Here is a 19,526-nt window from a genome sequence, read left to right as displayed (position 1 = left end):
GTTCACACGTATATGTCACATGCAAGTCAATGAGGTCACATGGGATTCATTAATTGCTGTGAAGCCGACTGTGGTGTGATGTCCGCATGGCATTGTAAGTTAATATCTTCATGAGTAGACAGATGGTTTGAAACAGAAATGGAGACCATCGGGGTCAAACTGTAACATCCATCCCCAAGCTGTTTACCAGTTTATATGTATGTCTTAATATTCCATTCAAGATGGTTTTATAACAATTCATATTAATTGGTCTCTGATCGCTCATGTGATCTTCGTGTGACCTTAAGGACTCACACATAACCTTAAGGACTCAGCCATGTGTGAAGATTAAAATAGCTCCACTGAAGCCTCTTGTCCTCAAGACCAGGTCAGTTGCCGTAGACTCACAACTTTTTTTCTTGTTTTAATGGCACCACGTCGGAAGAGTTTACATACCACACGTTTTTTTTCTCCATTTTGTCAGCTGTTAATTGAGCTTTAACCCTTTATCAGGCGAAGAACTATATTTAGTTACTTCAGCGGATATCTAAAATGAGTAATAGATGAGTAATAAATAAAATAATCTTTCGAGAAAAAAGTTGCAAATTTAGTAGATTAAAGAGGCAAATCTACAAGAAAAAAGTTGCAGATTTAAGAGATTTAAAGTGGCAAATCTGTGCGAAAAAAGTAGCAGATTTACAAGAAAAAAGTGGGGAAAAAAAAAACTTTTTTCTCGGAGATTCACCACTTTAATCTCATAAACTTTTTTCTCAAAATATTACCCTCCTCCCCCGGGTCCGTATGTTGTTGTTGTTTTTTTACACATTCTGGCAGTATGTAATATCCTCCAATTTTCTCTAGGGTTGAAATTTGGAATTTGCAAGTATTTCAATGAGTGCCCTATTAAGGGTTAAAGGCCCTTTCGGACCCGGAAACATCAACCGCAGTGGCCGGTGCTGATAGATCTAAACAGAATCCCACAGCGGCTAGCACAGCAGTCCGCTCTGCATCCAGCTGCAAGCAGCAAAAGTTTGACATGGTCAACCTTAAACAGCAGTGACAGAAAAATGGAAAATGTGTACTGGGCGGAAAAGCTACCAGCAGGCTCTCGCTGAGAGGAGGCAACTTGCTGCTTCTCAATTTTCAAGGGCCTCGATGTGTCTTACTATAGTTCCATGTAGCTTTGCTCTTCCATTGGAGGTGAGGCATGGATGCATACTTAATACTCCAGTGGTGAGCACTTTACTCAGTACTAGAGAGCTGGGTATTATTTTCAATCTTACAATACTTCCAAGGCTAATACTATACTTGAGTCTCAGAACAAGCACATTATTCACTTTCTTTTTCCAAATATATATCTCAAATGCATAATCACTAGTAGCAGTTCGAAGCAGTTTACTTTAAATGAAATACAGCTTAAATGCAAAGCAAGAAAACAAGCACCAAAGTTTATTTTGATAATTCATTATTTTACCGTATGGAAATATTCGGTTGATTATCAGAAAGCTTCGAGGTTCCAGTATACAGTCCTATTTATACTTTAAGCTAAAACCTTCAGAGGACAGTGCAAGGAAATGTTTAATGCAGATGGATGGTAATCCTCTTTTTACGCCTACTCTTTTTAGGCAGACCAGTTCTCAGACTTCCACATCCGCTCAGTGCTTTGTGTTCCCATATGGAACAGCAACCACCAGATCATCGGTAAGTTAACTGAAGCCTCATTTTCTGTTAAACTTTAACTTCTGTAATGCATGCATTGAAGAACTTTGCATTATATTTATATGAAAGGTGTGAGAGTGTTGTAATACAGGATATCGACACCTGATTTCGTTTAACTGAAACACACTGAAAGGCCAAACTAAGACAACAACCAAATAAAGTTCACAGCTTTTTAATTGTCTACATTGTCATGGATATGCATTGCCTCTATCCTTATTGACACGTCACTATGGTACCAACCTGTCAATCACAAGATAGCTACATCCTTAAGCATACCCTGCATTATCTATTTTACTCTAAATTGGACCATAATTTACAAATAAACAACATGCTGTATTGGAGAAAACTTGAAACTAATTATTAAGACCATAAACTCATTATGAGAATGTTTACTGAGGTAATAAATCAAATGAGAAATGGGGGGATTTTCCTCATCTGTACAATCAGACTTCTTTTCACAACCAGTAGAGTCGCCCCCTGCTGGCCGTTAGAAAAAATGCAGATTTAATGTGATTCCGTATTAGCTTCACTTTTCAGACTCGTCCAGCTCCAATTCTTTATAAACAGTCTCAGATCAGAACTAACTCTGATAAACAGCCAAAAACCAAAAGAAACACGTGTCCATCCACTTTTGGCCATGTTTCTATGATGCAAATACTCAACACCACTATTATGTAGCATCCACATGCAGTCATAATGTAGGCTAACCCCCTCCCCTTTGCTGCATAGTAGACAATAGGGGAGAGGGGAGCTTGAGCGTGTGTTCAGCTGAGGCTGCATGTGTGTGATTAGATCCTCGATGCACCATCACTCCACACTTGGAGGTGGAGTTCCCTTCTTCTGGCTGCATGCTTTGTGTTTGTGAATCAGCCCCAGGCCAACACCACACTGACACTCTGATAAATCATTGATCTCTCATATGGTTTTGATGCTGGATATTGCAGGGAGGAGCAATGTTAGCGGCTCCGTTTGGTCCACTGAGATCTGACGCAGGAAGTCATTAGTTATATTTGAGTGCAAAGTGATCAGCATATCTGCTGCAGATGGTTGGTTAAGAGTGTGTGTGTGTGTGTGAGATGTCCGCCTTTGCTCACGTTTATTTATTTATTTTGCGTAGGTGTAAGTGCATTTGTCAGGGAGGGGAGAGGGAAGATGTAGAAGAACAGTAAGAGAGTTAGGGGAGAAAGACATGCAGTGTGTGGGTGGCACCTGAGGATCTGGAGTGAAAAAAAAAAAAACATTATCCAAACAAAGCAGCAGGAGATGAAATTCTCAAGCCAAGGATACATTCAGGTAGAAAACAAATGTCCTTGTGTCATCGGCGAAGGTTGCAGCCAGCTCCTTCAACATGTCACCACAAGAAATGATGTTGTGAGTGACTGTAACAACAATGAGGTTTACTGTTTAACATCAAATGAGAGTGAAAAATTAGGACTTCCTTTCACAGTGTGTTATTTTATTAATGGTAGGAGACAATACATGATGATTAATTTTTCATATTCTATTAGAATTTTTTAATTGATTTGAGTAGAGAGCCGGGCTGATCTTAAAAACGATCACAACTAGGTAACTTCAAAATTAATTCACGCCATTTAAGCACCACAATTAAATAGTAACAGTTTGGTTATGACAGATTTTCAGGCTCATATTCTTCCTGCACCGGCTACTGAGTGTAGGGCAGATTAACATGGACATTTGTCATTGACTATATTGTGTTGTGCAGGGTTCAGGATTATTATTTCCCACCTGCTGACTGATTGTCAGACCAGTGTTGTGATTTTATTTGTCTCATTTTTGCGAGGGAAATCAGGACGGAATGTGAATGTGATCTTCTAGTTTGAGCTGTGATGGACTAAAGGGTGTATCTGGGGTATGCAGGTTTAGATGATAAATGGGTGGATGGTCAGTGATAGAAACCTGACTGCAGTGGGCTTGACTGTGAACCTAATTTGTAAAAAATAAAATAAAATCAGGCATTAGCGTTCGTTAGGATTTTTTTTATTGGACAGAGATCTGGACTCAACCACTGGACATAAAAGGAATGGTTCTTATTTTTGGAAGTGGGGTTGTATGAGGCACTTATACATAACCTGTGTATTATTTACAGTAGATGGCAGTCAGCAAGCCCGCAGTACCAGCACAGGATTGAAGCTGCAGCAGCTAAAAATATCTTAGCCACCTAAAAAAAAATCAATATCAGTTTAAGTGAACACTATATTTAGAGTATTTTCACTATATTGTCACCACACAACCCCTTCTAAAAGGGAACTGAAGCTGTTATCTATTCTCTTTTCAAAGCCACCATACTTTATTGACAAAAATAGTTATTTTACTTCACAGAACACAGGAGTTGTTGGTCTACCACTGCCTCCATTGGCTAGTTTGTTTGTGTTATTGTGTTTTTTGGTGAATCCAAACTAACCCTCAAAAACACCAAAGTGACACAAAAACACAAGCAAACTAACTGATTGAGGCAGGGGTAGACAAACAAACTCCTGTGTTCTGCAAAGTAAAATTACTGTTTTTGTGAAAGGAGTCTGTTTGCTCTGAAGAGAGCATAGGAAACGGCTAACGTTCCCCCCATGTACACTTAAACGGATATCTTTTTTTTTGGGAGGCTGAAATAAATTAAGCTGCTGCCAACAAAGCAGAACATTGTTTTGCATCTGCGTTGGTACTCTTGCCTGCTTCTTCAAATTGGGGGGGCATGCAAGCCGCTATTATTATCATTTTATATTTTTTTGAGCATAAAAAAACAGCACGTGGGTTCTCATCGGGTACTCCACTTTCCTCACATAGTCTAAAAACATGCACTTAGGTTTAATTGGTGACTCTACAGGTGCATCTCAATAAATTAGAATATGATGGAAAAATCCATTTTCCAGTAGTTAAAGTCAAATAGTCTCAACCAAGTATTGAGAGCATATACGTATGATGACATACTTTTCAGAGGCCAACATTTCCATATTAAACATACTTTTTTAAATTGGTGTTTTGTAATATTACATTTTTTTTGAGACACTGAATTTTAGGGCTTCATTAAATGTAAGCCATAATCATTATGATGTTTGATTATATAAAATGTTTCATTCTGTGTGTAATGGATTTATAACATGTGTTATTTCAACTTTTTGAATTGAAGTACAGACATAAATAAACATTTCTGTGATATTCTAATTTATTGAGATGCACCTGTAAATTGCCCGTAGGAGTGAATGAGAGCGTGATTGATTGTCTCCATGTGTCAGCCCTGTGATAGTCTGTCTGATTGTCAAGTGTGGACAAGCGGTTAAGGATAATGAATGAATGGAAAAACTTGTGGCATTAGCATTGTGGTGTAGTTAAAGATTATGTGGTGGTTGCAGGGCTCTAAGCAGTCATTTAGTTCACTTATGCTTGGGGCCACCAATGCTGCAACTCATCACATATTACATGCTGATTACAGAGGGAGCAATAATAGATCTGTGAAGACATCAGCCCTGTATTTTAAATTTAATGACACCATAATGGAAATTGTTCTTAGCTACAGTACTAATCCTTTCACCTCTGTGGGTTTCTAGCTATACGTTGGAATTAAAATGTCACTTTAGTAGGTTTGTTTGACCTCTTGGAGATAAATAAAAATGGTAATTGATTGTGTAATTACTTTCATCATCATTTCTCAGTCACAGTAAAGGCTGGTCTCTATCACTTAAATTTATCAACAAAGCCTTTCTCTGTTTTTAATTAGATGATGAGAGAAGCCTTCTAAACAGGCAATACTGCCGTCAAATAAAAAAGCATTCAGTCCTCCGCAGCATTGACAATAACTGCATGCCTTGTCAAAGATTAATTAAATGCCCATTTAACCAGTGACACATTTTTGTCATTTTCTATAACGGTGTATAGACTCTATACTATGCTATTTATTTATTTATTTATTAAATTATTACCTTTCAAAAGAAGAATAGAATAGCCTTTATTGTCATTGTACATAGCACAACGAAAATAGAGTGCAACTCCCATAGTGCATAAAACAAATTAAGAACAACAACACACAACACTTAAGGACAATAAGGTATAGAGGTATAAAAAGTATAAAATATCACAGCAAGAATAAATAATTGAATAGCAAAAAATACTGAATATAGAATAAATAGCTATGTATGTAAATGAGGTGAATGAGGATGAGTGGTAGCATGTAGAGGTAGTATTTTAGATAATATGAATATAAATATATTGCACTATAATATTATTGCACTTATACGGTAAGAACAGGACGCACCAGGGTTACAAGATGCTTTACAAAATACATATACAACAGTTAAAAATAAGAGAACAACATCAAAACAGTGAACAAGCATTAGATAAAATAATAGAAAAAATAATAGAAACAAAAATTAAAATATGTGTAAAAAAATTAGAATTATTGCACAAATGCCAGTCTATACATGTGGGTTTTTAAAAGCTTTTTTAAATGATACACAGACTCGGCTGTTCTGTGATAGGATATCGTGTCTCTGCTTAATTTCCATTAATAATGCATGTTAGTCGATGGCATGGAGTGTGTGGGTTGATCCTCCTTTAATTGGAAGCAGACATTATGTACTGGAGCTTTGCCAATATCAGGCGCTAACTTCTGACTGTATGGTTCGTGTAACAGGTGTCGCCCAAGTGCTGAACAGACTCGACGGGCAACCGTTCGATGACGCAGACCAGCGCCTCTTTGAGGTATTACACCACTTTCTATATGTTTTCAACATACGGTAGCTTGAGGGTGTATCAGTAAGTGTATGTCTGCTTTCTGTGCTTTTCTCAGGCGTTTGTGATCTTCTGTGGACTGGGCATCAACAACACCATCATGTATGACCAGGTGAAAAAGTCCTGGGCCAAGCAGTCTGTGGCTTTGGATGTAAGAACACAACTTCCCATTGAATTACCTGCCTCACATAATTTGAAAAGGAAAATATGCAATTTCTTCCATGTTTTAAATGATAAAATAAGGGATGGACAATTAAATTATTGGCCGATAAACATGGTTGCAACCAGTGGTGGAATGTAGTTAAGTACTGTACTTAAGTTCAATTTTGAGGGACTTGTTCTTTACTTGAGTATGATTTTATGTAACTTTATTCTTCTACTCCACGACATTTAGAGGCAAATATTGTACTTTTTACTCCACTACATTTAGCTGCCAGCTTTAGTTACTTTTCAGGTCAAGATTTAACATTAAAACATGATCAATCTAAAGTGATTAGCTATTTTTATAAATGAAACGTCATAACAGTATATTAAGTATTTAAAATAAGCCCTATCTTGAGAAAATGAACATAAATGTATCAATAATAATAATAATAATAATAATAATAATAATAATAATACAATAATTTATTTAGAATATGTATAACAATTTGAGTGGGGTTATTCTGCATTAAGAGTACTTTTACTTTGATACTTTCAGTACATTTTGATGCTGATACTTTTACTAAGTAAGTTTTGCAACCCATTCTGGTTCTCTTTCATGGTGGCAAGGCTTTTTAAAAACGTGGTTAAAGTTGTGAATTCAAACAAATAATATACTTTTGCCCATAAAGTTGGAATAATTTTGTTTTCAGACAAAATCCCAAAAACTTTACTCCTATTTAAATGCACTCAATAAATCAATAAAACAAAAATTAAAATGAGCCGTGCTTGTACTCTAAAAACAAAACAAAAAACAGACAACTACATCTTAGCCATTAATGTCCTCATGTGTGCATAAACTACAGGTTATGAAGGTTCTTTTTAAAAAACAAAAATGTAAAATTATCGGTTATGTTATCAGCATGGGCCACGAGAAGCAGGAAATTTATCTGTTATCAGTACCAGGTTTTTTTTTTTTTTTAAACATATCATGCACCACTAGTAAATCATTTTATCTGCTTAAACTTGCAAAAACATTGCAATGCAAACTCTAGTGAAGCCTCAGAGTGTTGAGTTGAGTTGAGTTGAGTTGATTCTGCACTGCTAACGTTTTATTCTTCAGCCTCCTTTTGTCAGCCTGCGTGCTCATTGTGTTGATGTTAGCTGCATGCCCTCACTCAGATTAGATTTCCCTGTGTGTCCTGTGTGTTCTTGTACTCCATTAGCTATAATGATATCTTCGTTTTCCTTTCCAGCCAACATATGCTCTGCGCTGAAACATTTACCCAGAAGTCATTGGAAACAACGGCTGCTGCATGGCTAATACGAAACCTCTTGTTACTTATTCTCTCTCAGGGGTTTTTGTGCTTTGGCTCCTTTTTTTAGTCCCATATTTCCACAAGAATGTACGCATGAAAAAAGTGCTGATGTCTCTTTGTAGATAACCTTCTCACAAAGGTTTTATTGAAAATTAATGAGAGGCAGTGAAAAGCAATCCCTCATCTGCCCCGCAGTATGTAGGCATTCAGCACTACTCAGCCTTTACAGTACGTCCTTACATTACAATAGGGAGCTTTCAGGTGCATTATAGTAGTTAGCACCGCTCTGTTTCAAGATAGGAGACACAGAGAGAGAGAGAGAGCATTTAAAGCAGAAGCACAGAATGAACTAATAGTAGATGCATTGCTTTTGGCAGCACTGAATAAACATGAGCGTTTATGATCAAATAAGCAACTGGAGGTCTGTGCGAGGTATTTCTCTCAGGGAATGAAGAGAACATGGCGATGGGATCGGGGCTGACATTGCTGCTCTTGTAGACCGCTCTAGAGGCAAAATGTTAACCTCCTTATCTGGAAGATCCACTGAGCTGCAGTAACACCAGTGTGCAGGATTTTCAGCCGCAGCTCTCTCTGAGCCCTACTGTTTATTTCAATGATTGGGAAAAATACATTGAGTGACACAGTGTCATTATTTTGCAGGTTCTGTCTTACCATGCCACTTGCTCCAAGACTGAAGTTGACAAATTCAAGGTAACAGATATTCACCGTTATCATCACCACATTTGTCTCAGTAAACCCATTTCAGTCTCCCACTATACTGACAGTGCTTTTTTTTTTTTTTTTTTTAACTCTGCGCTCAACAGAGACATTAAAGTCATAACTCACGTGAGACAGTGGTTGTTTTTTTAAAGCCTCATCCTTTTACTCTCGCAGCATTGCTGTTAAAGGATAAGGCTGGTGATATTCTGTACAAAGCCAGGATAAATCACACACACGACTTCAAATACTATTTTGTGGGATCTTTATTACCTCTGCTATTATTTTCTCCCCATTTTTATGCCTCTTGTCTGTGGAATAGAAGTAAAATAAAGCTTGGCTTCTACTGAAGGAAACGGTTTCAGGAAAAGGTTTTGTTCAAAACAAACTATCAAAGAATATGAATAACATTGGACTACTACTGGGTCTCTTATTGAGTCTATGGTTATTGGCTTCTAGAAGGATCCATATAAAATTTCAGGTGAGCATAGCCTTTCCTTCATATATCGTACACACTATCGGTGTGGATTACATTCTGTGATTATCAGCTTTGCTCTGGTGGTGCAGGTAATTGCGATAATATAGCTTTATTATCTTTCTCATTCTGAAGATGCGTCCCTTAATGTCTCCGCTTTTTATTGCTTTCAATTAAGACAAATGAAAAAAAAAAAACAATATTAAAGGTCTATTATGATTCTGCTAAACCCCTCCATTTAACAAAAGTATTATGCAAGTAATGTGCAGTAAAATACACTTGGATTTCTCTGGTGTCTAAAATGTAACTGTTGTTTACACGAAAGTGAAGTCTTGCAAATTTAAGCTCATAATGCATTTAATTTCTTTTGCTCGTGAGCATTTCAATTAAGATATTTCGTTAAATAACAATCTCTCATTAACTTTACTGGGGAAGAAAAAAAATCTATGACAACAGAGAGGAATTATTGGTAGCCAGACTTCATTTCCCACTTCCTCCAAAGATCTGCAGTAGCTCGCAAATATAAATATGGACCGAGAATTCCCCAAAGAAAGTAAACTAATTGTGGTATTTGAAATGGATTACTCCAATCAATAGGCAATCATTCTCAGTGCATTATTTATAAAGAGTAAAAACTGAAAATATCTACGTTTTTAATTGGCATGACACTTGTGAAATATAGATATGACCTATTTTCCTGCACTTTCATGTGTAGGATTTTCCCCTGTGGCCATCACCGCAAAGTAGGAACCCCGCTTCCCAGTGTGCTTGTGTGATCTTTCAGCCCCCTCATCTAGCGCCGCGCTCTGCTTCCTGCCTCTCCCCCCTTTTTCTTTCATAACTGCTCTACATATGGAGCCTCACGGAGCACACTTGACTGGGATTCCACCGGAGTGCAAATGGCAGCGGCAAACAAACCTGGCTGACATTTCATAACCCGGGGCGATGAATTAAGAGAGAGGAGAATATCTGCTGACCTAACAGGCAAACATTTGTGAGGGGAAACATGGGGCTGTGGTGGTGAGGTTAGACAGGAGGAGAGAGAAAGGCTAGGCAGGTTTATTTGTACAGCCCCTTTCAACAACAAGGCAATTCAAAGTGCTTTACACAAAACAATAAAAGCATTTAAAATAGACATTTTATAAAATTACAATCAAATATAAAAATTTCAGACTAAAAACGAGCAGATAAAATATTTAGGAAAAAATATAGAAGTACATTCAAATTTAAAATTTTAACATTGAAAGCGAGCTGATAATTAAAAAAAAAAATTAAATACCAAATTCTCTACTGATATCGCTAAAGAGAGGAGTCCCTTAATCTATTCTCCACTCATATCACTAAACGAGAGGAGTCGCTTATACTATTCTCTACTCATATCACTAAACGAGAGGAGTCCCTTATTCTATTATCACTAAACGAGAGGAGTCCCTTACTCTATTCTCTACTCATATCACTAAACGAGAGGAGTCCCTTATTCTATTATCACTAAACGAGAGGAATCCCTTATTCTATTCTCTACTCATATCACTAAACGAGAGGAGTCCCTTATTCTATTATCACTAAACGAGAGGAGTCCCTTACTCTATTCTCTACTCATATCACTAAACGAGAGGAGTCCCTTATTCTATTATCACTAAACGAGAGGAATCCCTTATTCTATTCTCTACTCATATCACTAAACGAGAGGAGTCCCTTATTCTATTATCACTAAACGAGAGGAATCCCTTATTCTATTCTCTACTCATATCACTAAACGAGAGGAGTCCCTTATTCTATTATCACTAAACGAGAGGAATCCCTTATTCTATTCTCTACTCATATCACTAAACGAGAGGAGTCCCTTATTCTATTATCACTAAACGAGAGGAGTCCCTTATTCTATTCTCTACTCATATCACTAAACAAGAGGAGTCCCTTATTCTATTCTCTACTCATATCGCTAAACGAGAGGAGTCCCTTATTCTATTATCACTAAACGAGAGGAGTCCCTTATTCTATTATCACTAAACAAGAGGAGTTCCTTATTCTATTCTCTACTCATATCACTAAACAAGAGGAGTCCCTTATCCTATTATCACTAAACGAGGAGTCCCTTATTCTATTCTCTACTCATGTCACTAAACGAGAGGAGTCCCTTATTCTATTCTCTACTCATATCACTAAACGAGAGGAGTCCCTTATTCTATTCTCTACACATATCACTAAACGAGAGGAGTCCCTTATTCTATTCTCTACTCATATCACTAAACGAGAGGAGTCCCTTAATCTATCCAGCACCCGGCTTCGCCCTTTTAGGAAAAAGCGGCATCTCTAAACTGCAGTTTTCTGGGAGTTTGTTCCAGATATGTGGAGCATATAAACTAACGCTGCCTCTGGGAAGTCAAAAGCTTTACTGAAACTATAACAGATCTGTAAGAGAGCTCATTGAAATGAGACGCAGGTTAGAAAGCATGAAACGGTCATATTATAAATGCTGACTAGGGGCACATATCTGCTCATTAGACCACATTGAAGACAGCAGACATGGACGTCGCGGTATGAATATGGTTAATTGGAATCATGTGTTTTTGTTTGAATAATAATGAAAGAATTTGTTGATGATTACTACTGCGCAGCCATGTTCGTCAATAAGCTCTGAAAGTAAACAATCCTCTGGTAAAGCTCCCTCATTAATCTTAACCCTCTCCAAATGAGTCCTTGGAGTCTTAATTAGCATGTCTCCATATTTCCATGTATCATCTGAAAGTGGCACAGCATCCTCTGACCTCTCCATCCTCTTCTGCTCTCTGAACTCATATATATTCTCATGTGTTCTCTCCTCCTTAATGTTTTCCCTTTCAACGATGAAACAGGCTGCTAACATCCCCCTGGTCTGCGAGCTGGGCATCGATAAGCTCTCCTTTGACGACTTCTCCCTGGACGTCGACGCCATGATAACGGCCGCTCTGAGGATGTTTATGGAGCTGGGAATGGTGCAGAAATTTAAGATTGACTATGAGGTGAGGCCGCTGACTTTCTTTTATTTATTTCCTTTTGAATATTTGACTGAATTCGCCCGAGGAAACTGTTCCTTTTGGTAGCCGAATCCTAATGTGTCCTTATGACAACTGCTGACCCATGTGCTCATGTCTGTCTCTCTTGTTTTCTGTCTTCCCCTGCAGACACTGTGCAGATGGCTGCTGACTGTCAGGAAAAACTACAGAATGGTTCTCTATCACAACTGGAGACATGCCTTTAACGTCTGCCAGTGCATGTTTGCTATGCTAACGGTAAATATCATGCTGCCATTACTGCAGATCATGAGTTAATTCAGAGATCATTTGTAGCAAAAAATGCACTTAAAACAATATGAGCAGCAATGAGGATTCTATTCAAAATGAACAAATAAATGGATTTTAGTGGTGATGAGACCAATTCCTATCAATTTTCTGAATCGCGCCACTGAACAGACTTGGTTCACTTGCTCCTCGGCTCAGTGGGTGTGTGCTCATGAATGACTTGTTCCTCGGCTCACTGTGTGCGCTGAGTCTGCAAGAGTCTAAATGAGAGTCGTGCTGAACGAGATTGTGGAACAGCAGCTCATGGAAGTTAATCTGGCTCTCATGCACAACTGCATATGCACCATACAGAGGCAGGATTTTGGATTGACTACCGCTTGACAATGGAGTTAACAATTCATTCATGAATCTCACATCACTCAATTTAAGTTAAAACTAAAACACCAAAAGCATTAGCACCAGAGGTGGATGGAGTATTCAGATCTCTTACTTAAGTAAAAGTACTAATATCACACTGCAGAATTACTCCACTACAAGTAAAAGTCCTGCATTCAAAACTTACTGCAGTAAAAGTACAAAAGTACCAGCATATAAATGTACTTAAAGTATTAAAAGTAAAAGTGTGTACTTTTACTTTTAATAAGTACATTTATGCAGAATAGACCCACTCGAATTGTTTTATATATTCTAAAAAATAATGGATTATAATTACTATTTTACTGTTACGGTAGGGCTAATTTTAACTACTTAATATACTGTTATGTGGTTTAATTTATAAACATATGGAATAATTTAAACATGCTCATTTATTTTCATGGTAAATCCTGATCTGAACAGTAACTAAAGTTGGCAGCTAAATGGAGTGAAATAGAAGTATAAAGTTAAATGGAAATACTAAAGTACAAGTACCTCAAAATTTTACTGATGTACAGTACTTGAGTAGATGTACTTAGTTACATTCCACCAACAGCACAGCACACACAGGTAAGGTTTGGGTTTGGGTCAAAAACTCAGTAAAATTTAGAGAGATTTCTCTCTAAACTTCTGAAATTATTTTATCTAATTACTGAAAAAGGTTGACATTTGATACCTTAGGTACTAACTAGCATTACATTTTGAACTCTTGCTTGTACTTTGATGGCAGTTAACATATACACATAAGTCATGTATTTATAACTGGCATGACAGTCTCAGAGTAAATGTGTTAAGTGTCAGCTTGAAATGACAGTGGAGTACACGTGCATGAATCTGATTGGACGTTACTAGTCAACTGGTTGCCAAGCAGCAGGTTAATAAGCCAGTGATTGTGAAGCATGAATGAAGCACTTAATGTGAGCCTGACTTCAGTGCTTACTAAAATCTTGTTATTATTAAAAGGTAGTTTGAACATTATACATTTTTGTTGACTGAAAATTCAACTCATAACTCGTTGTATTACTAACTATACAAACAGCCACTTCTGTGCCGAGCCAAACCAGAGATGTTTGTTTGAATAGAGACCCCCTGGAGAATTACTTCATCGGGGCCTTTGGGCAACACACACACACACACACACACACACACACACACACACACACACACACATACACATACACATACACACACACAGTTAAACAAACAGCACTGTGTTGTTCATTTAATCAAGCACAGCATTAATGCATGGTGTCCCATCTGAATTGATTATTGGCAGGGGGAGATGAAATAGTAGTGTGTAAGCTTTTCTGGGCCCCTCCACTCTCCTGCCATGTGTTTTAATGAGTGGGCTAAGGGCCGTGCTATCTTTGCCGCTATCCCCACACTGACCTATAGTGACTCACTCAGCACATGGCCTCCAGAAGCCATTCATCCAAGCCATAAAGCTCCCTGTGTGCCACTGCAGTCCCACTGGCTATCTAGGGAGATACAGTTTTATAGGATGCTGCTACTGTTACTGTTTCCTCCCCCATCTTTATCCAATCTACTAGCAGTGGTGGAAGAAGTACTCAGATCCCTTACTTAAGTAAAAGTACTAATACCACACTGTGAAATAACTCCACAAGTAAAAGTCCTGCATTCAAAACCTACTTAAGTAAAAGAACAAAAGTATCAGCATAAAAATGTACTTAAAGTATCAAAAGTAAAAGTACTCATTATGCAGAATGGCCTCACACAGATTGTTTTATATATTCAAATATATTATAACATTATTTGTATTGATGTTTTTATGTCAGCAGCGTTTTAATTTTGTAAAGACATGGCTCATACAATCACTTAATATATTGCTATAAGATTTAATTTATCATATATTTTATGTTAAATCTCAACGTGAAAAGTAACCAAAGCTGTCAGCTAAATGAAGTGGAGTAAAAAGTACAATATTTGCCTAAAAATGCAGTGAAGTAGAAGTAAAAAGTTACGTAAAATGGAAATACTCAAGTAGAGTACAAGTACCTCAGAATTGTACTTAAGTACAGTACTTGACTAAATATACTTAGTTACTTTCCACTTCTACTAGAGTAAGAGAATAACAGATGCAGCTGATATTTGTATGTGTTTGTGTTTGTGTTTTGTGTTTGCTTTTCTCTCATTGACCTCCTCTCATCTTTGCCCATCAGACGGCGGGCTTCCAGGAGACTCTGACAGAGGTGGAGACCTTAGCGCTCATCGTAGGTTGTGTGTGCCATGACTTGGACCACAGGGGCACCAACAACGCTTTTCAGGAGAAGTGAGTGTTGCGGTTGTACGACACACAAACACGCCGCCTCCTACACACCGTTTATAGTGTGTTTTACCACCTGCAGCAGTCTGCGGTGGTGCAGCCCAGATCAGCAAGAGTCAAGTGGCAAGTTGTATAAGGCTTATATAATGGTCTGCTTAACGAAGAGACTGTAAACACTGCTGACTCAGAGCACATTTAGATCAGCGCTATTAAATTGCTCGGACTTGGTGTTCTCTGCCCTCACAAAGGTTATTATAGTAACCTGAATCTGAAATCCAGACGGAAACGACGAGGTGGAGGATGGACGTAAATATGAGCTTGAGAAATCATTTATTTGGAACGAAAAATAATCTTTTAAATCAATAAAAACTGCTTAACTTTATTGTAAAACCAAAACTAGGAAGTAAAATAAAACTTTGACAGCTTTTACGAAGATATGGCAAACTGAAAACTAACTCAACTGATGGAATATCCCAAACTTTAAAACCCTGCAGTACACCAGGCTCAGATCTCATAAGTATTTTTTTTCCTCCACATTAAATGATGATCATATTCAATGTTGAACAGCTGAATTTCAGCTCCAGTTTAGGTTACGACTCTCCAGCTTCTTTTATTATTGAGCCATAAGTTGGCGACAGAGTGCGGAGAGAATTGTTGAGGGAATTACAACAGATTCAACAGCAGACTTTGTTTCCTCAGTATGTGTCGAATGCTGATTATGTTATCTCTCTTCTTGATCCCTGTGTGCGTCTGTGCGTGCCTTTGTGTGTGTGTGTGTGTGTGTGTGTGTGTGTGTGTCAGGACGGGCTCAGCCCTTGCTCTGCTTTATGGGACCTCTGCTACACTGGAGCACCACCACTTCAACCACGCTGTGATGATCCTGCAGAGCGAGGTGCACTATGTTCCAATATCTGCTGCAATGCAGTTACCATGAAGCTTCTGCTAATGCCGACCACTGCATGTTTGAGCAACACACTTTATTGCATATCGGGCCATTTCAAACACCATCGATAACTAGTTGCGGTGGAAAATAATGAAAACCTGAACGTCAATGCAATATTTAAAGCCTGAACATTAGAACCTTCAGTAAATGAGGATTTATTGGACAGTTGTATTAAACTGCAGTCACATGTACGTGAATGCAGGAAATTGATCATCCATACGTGGGCAGTGCAGGACGTGATACACACGGATATTTAACTGCTGGATTCGTATATGATAAGCCTTTGTAAGTGGTTGAGTTCAACACTGTTGCCTCAGGACTGAGTTCTTAAGTAGCATTAGCATTGTAGCACACTGGAGTCTCATCTAATGATTTGTGTTAATATCAAGAAAAACATGGAAAATGGCTAGATATCAGCTCAGCTTTAAATAAACTCTTATGAGCTATTTTGTTTTCATTATATTTGTCTAAACAAATATACCTTTAGTTCTACCAGGCATTAAACTGAACAAAAAATTGAAGAAAAATCTTTTATATATATATATATAGATATATAGATATATAAATATCTCTTTACTGTCTGGCTATCTAAATGGAAAAAAAAGAGCTAAAGCCCACTTTGTCTTAAAAAAAAAAAAGCCCATTGTGCCTGAAGGCAACCATGTGGAGCGTCAATGTCTGCTGCATGTGAGCGGGTAAACAAATAGCTCAGGCTGCCCTCAAATCAATGCAATTACAGAGGCGATAGATTTGGTGGTAATTGGTTGAGAGAGACATTTTACCAGGTGACTGGGTTTGCATGAAGTTGTAATTAAAGACGTTTTGAGGGAGCAGCTGAGACGAGGCTTAGTAGGGTTTGTTCCAGTGGCTTCATTATCGTGGTGCTGACAACACAGTAAGCTGACAAATGTTTGCTTGGAATATCATAATGGTTTCTGTTGATACTGGGGTTCAACTACTGCTCTCTTATTAGCATATAAATGAATAATGTGGCTAATTCAAGTACAAAGCTCACGATTCAATCCGCCAGCACGCACCAGCTATTAATTTAAAACTTTTAAACGTCACTCACTCCCTTTGTATCTCTCAATTTCCCCTCATCATTCTCACTTCCCACTTTGCTTCATCCGCTCCAATTGAGACAGAATGAGAGAAGTGCTTTGTGTCTCTGCTGTTATACAGTTCAATATTTCATGGGAACACATGAGCTCTTGGAGGGAATCACAGGGGCTTTACACTTGGATTCTCAGCGTTTAAATGGAGGAAGAAAAAACAAGGTGCTCATCCAGTTTTGAAGATCCTTGCTAATTCTGCAGGTCGTTATATTTCCCTCCGATCTGCTCTTTTTTCTGTTAACACCTCTAGATGTTCTATTTCCTCCACAGACAGAGCTCTCCATCCTCTAGAGGAGGGTGCCTAAGTGGTGAATAAATGTATAATACATGATGGGGAGAGGCCTGTTTTAATGATAGAGAAGCTGAAGTGAGAGATGTTGCTTACTTATTAAGAGCTGCTGGCTTCCGTCCTCCCTGCACAGATCCATTCAGTTTTATTATTAAGTGGGTTTTTTTTTTTACCTTAATACTTTAATCTACTGCTTTTTACTTATTGACTTTCTCCCTCGTTCACTCACTTTCTCCTATATTATAGACCAGGGGTCAGCAACCTTTTTCATATTGAGTGTCATTTTTACATGTTCTTGTTCATCAGTGTGCCACATAAGCATTAAGGTTAACATTAAGTTTAATCATGACACTACACCAAAACGTAATTCTCAAATGGATCTGTTGTTTTATTTAGCTGATATATTCCATCCATATAGGCCACTGGTTCCCAACCTGGGGGTCCCAACCCCCACTAAGGATCACCAAAGCTTCACAGGGGGCCAAGAGGTGTTCTTGATTTTATAGGGTGTAAAGCTGTATTTTGACCAATAAAGTAACAAGTAATTAGTCCATCTGGTACTTTTGAAGGTGCTAAAAGCTTATGAAAACATCAAACCCTACCAACCTTCCAGAAATATTCATCAGGAATAAACTTATCAGATAGTTGCTGCTTTCAATGACATCCCTCATTTACAAAATGTTGCAATAACAGCAAATGTCAAACATGGAGAATTAAGTGCAACAAACAGAAATATGAGCACTGTACAAGACTGCTGCCATCCTTATCAGAGAGGTCATTTGGTAAAAACTGTCTTGCTCAGTTATTGCCAGTGTGCCAGTTGTGGCTCCTGTGTCTAAGGTTGCTGAGCCCTGTTATAGACACTCAGTGGTACAGTATCAATTTAATGTGATGGATTCTATTGTGGGATTGTATACAAAAAGAAGTGTCAATGACATGAACTTCTTTTATTCCACTGAGGGAATCTTTAAAGGGATAGTTGTGTTTTTTTTTTACATAAGTTTGTATAAGGTACTTTTATATAGTCAGTGTATCACCTACAGTAGATGGCAGTCGGCAAACCCATAGGTTAAAGAAACAAGCACGGAAGCTCAGCAATGTGCTACTGTGGACAGGGGCAGGAGCAAAACTGATTTGTATATCAGTATATATATATATATATATATATATATATATATATATATATATATATATTTCTTTAATTTTTACTATTTTACAGCTGCTTTCTGGTGGGTAACAGAAGCCAGACTCCTAAAAAACAGTAATTTCACTGTGCAGAACACAACAGTTTCTTGTCCACCTCGATTGGTTGGTTCAGGGGTAGGCAACCTGCGGCTCCCGAGCCGAGCATGTGGCTCTTAAGGCCATCTGCAAAAAAAATATAAAATGAAACGATTATTTTTTTTACATTTTAATCTTTATTTATCATTGGTGTAGGCCCAAATGAATTTATGTTATACATTTGCTTATAAACAGCATTAAACATCTTTTCAGTCAACTTAAATTAGTTAGTTTAAATGAGATTATATTTTATTTATAAAAGTCTAAGGCCCAAAACCTTTACCTCTCAATTTTGCCAAATTCAAGTCCAGTTTTAAGTTTCCCTCGCTAGGCTAGCTTTCAATTCCAAATCTCCTGAGATATTTCGTTGGTGTCAAGCCTCTCATTTGGCACACTTGGGCTGTTTTATCTTCATTGTTAGGCTAAAAAAAAATGTTTTGCTCTTTTGTTAATAACCGTTGCCAACCCCTGGGTTAGTTAGTTTGTGTCACTGTACAACTTTGGCAAATCATTCTTCAAGTAACTCTTTAAAACACTAAAGTTACACAAAAACACAAACAAAGTAACCCATCGAGGCAGCGGAGGATCAGCAACTTCTGTGTTCTGCAAGGTAAAATTACTGTTTTGTCAAAGGAGTCTGATGGCTTTGAAGTGAACATAGAGAACAGCTTCAGTTCCCTGTCAGAAAAAGCTGTCTGACAGCAAAGTAAAGCAGTGAAAATATTCTAAAAATAGCGTGCATTCACACTGATCCCTTTCAGGGAACTATTTAGTGCATTCATTTCACACTTTGAATTAGGCCAGTTAAATAAAATGGCAGGCAGTAAAT

The 19,526-nt window shown here is 37.8% G+C and overlaps 1 protein-coding gene across 1 annotated transcript in view; it reads left to right on the top strand.

Annotated features, from left to right (window-relative positions):
* Positions 1-19,526, top strand: part of pde11a (phosphodiesterase 11a) — a 49,538-nt gene that overhangs the window by 18,592 nt on the left and 11,420 nt on the right. Inside the window, exons 7-14 of the mRNA XM_059343202.1 lie at positions 1,605-1,680; positions 6,341-6,408; positions 6,497-6,589; positions 8,559-8,609; positions 11,946-12,092; positions 12,255-12,362; positions 14,966-15,075; positions 15,871-15,961. Of these exons, the coding sequence (XP_059199185.1) occupies positions 1,605-1,680; positions 6,341-6,408; positions 6,497-6,589; positions 8,559-8,609; positions 11,946-12,092; positions 12,255-12,362; positions 14,966-15,075; positions 15,871-15,961 (744 nt within the window). The remainder of the gene's footprint in view (positions 1-1,604; positions 1,681-6,340; positions 6,409-6,496; positions 6,590-8,558; positions 8,610-11,945; positions 12,093-12,254; positions 12,363-14,965; positions 15,076-15,870; positions 15,962-19,526) is intronic.

Source organism: Centropristis striata, chromosome 10 (genome assembly GCF_030273125.1).
Source record: "Centropristis striata isolate RG_2023a ecotype Rhode Island chromosome 10, C.striata_1.0, whole genome shotgun sequence".
Classification (NCBI taxonomy): domain Eukaryota; kingdom Metazoa; phylum Chordata; class Actinopteri; order Perciformes; family Serranidae; genus Centropristis; species Centropristis striata.
The sequence above is the reverse complement of the archived record's forward strand: the minus strand, read 5'-3'. Positions and strand labels throughout refer to the sequence as shown.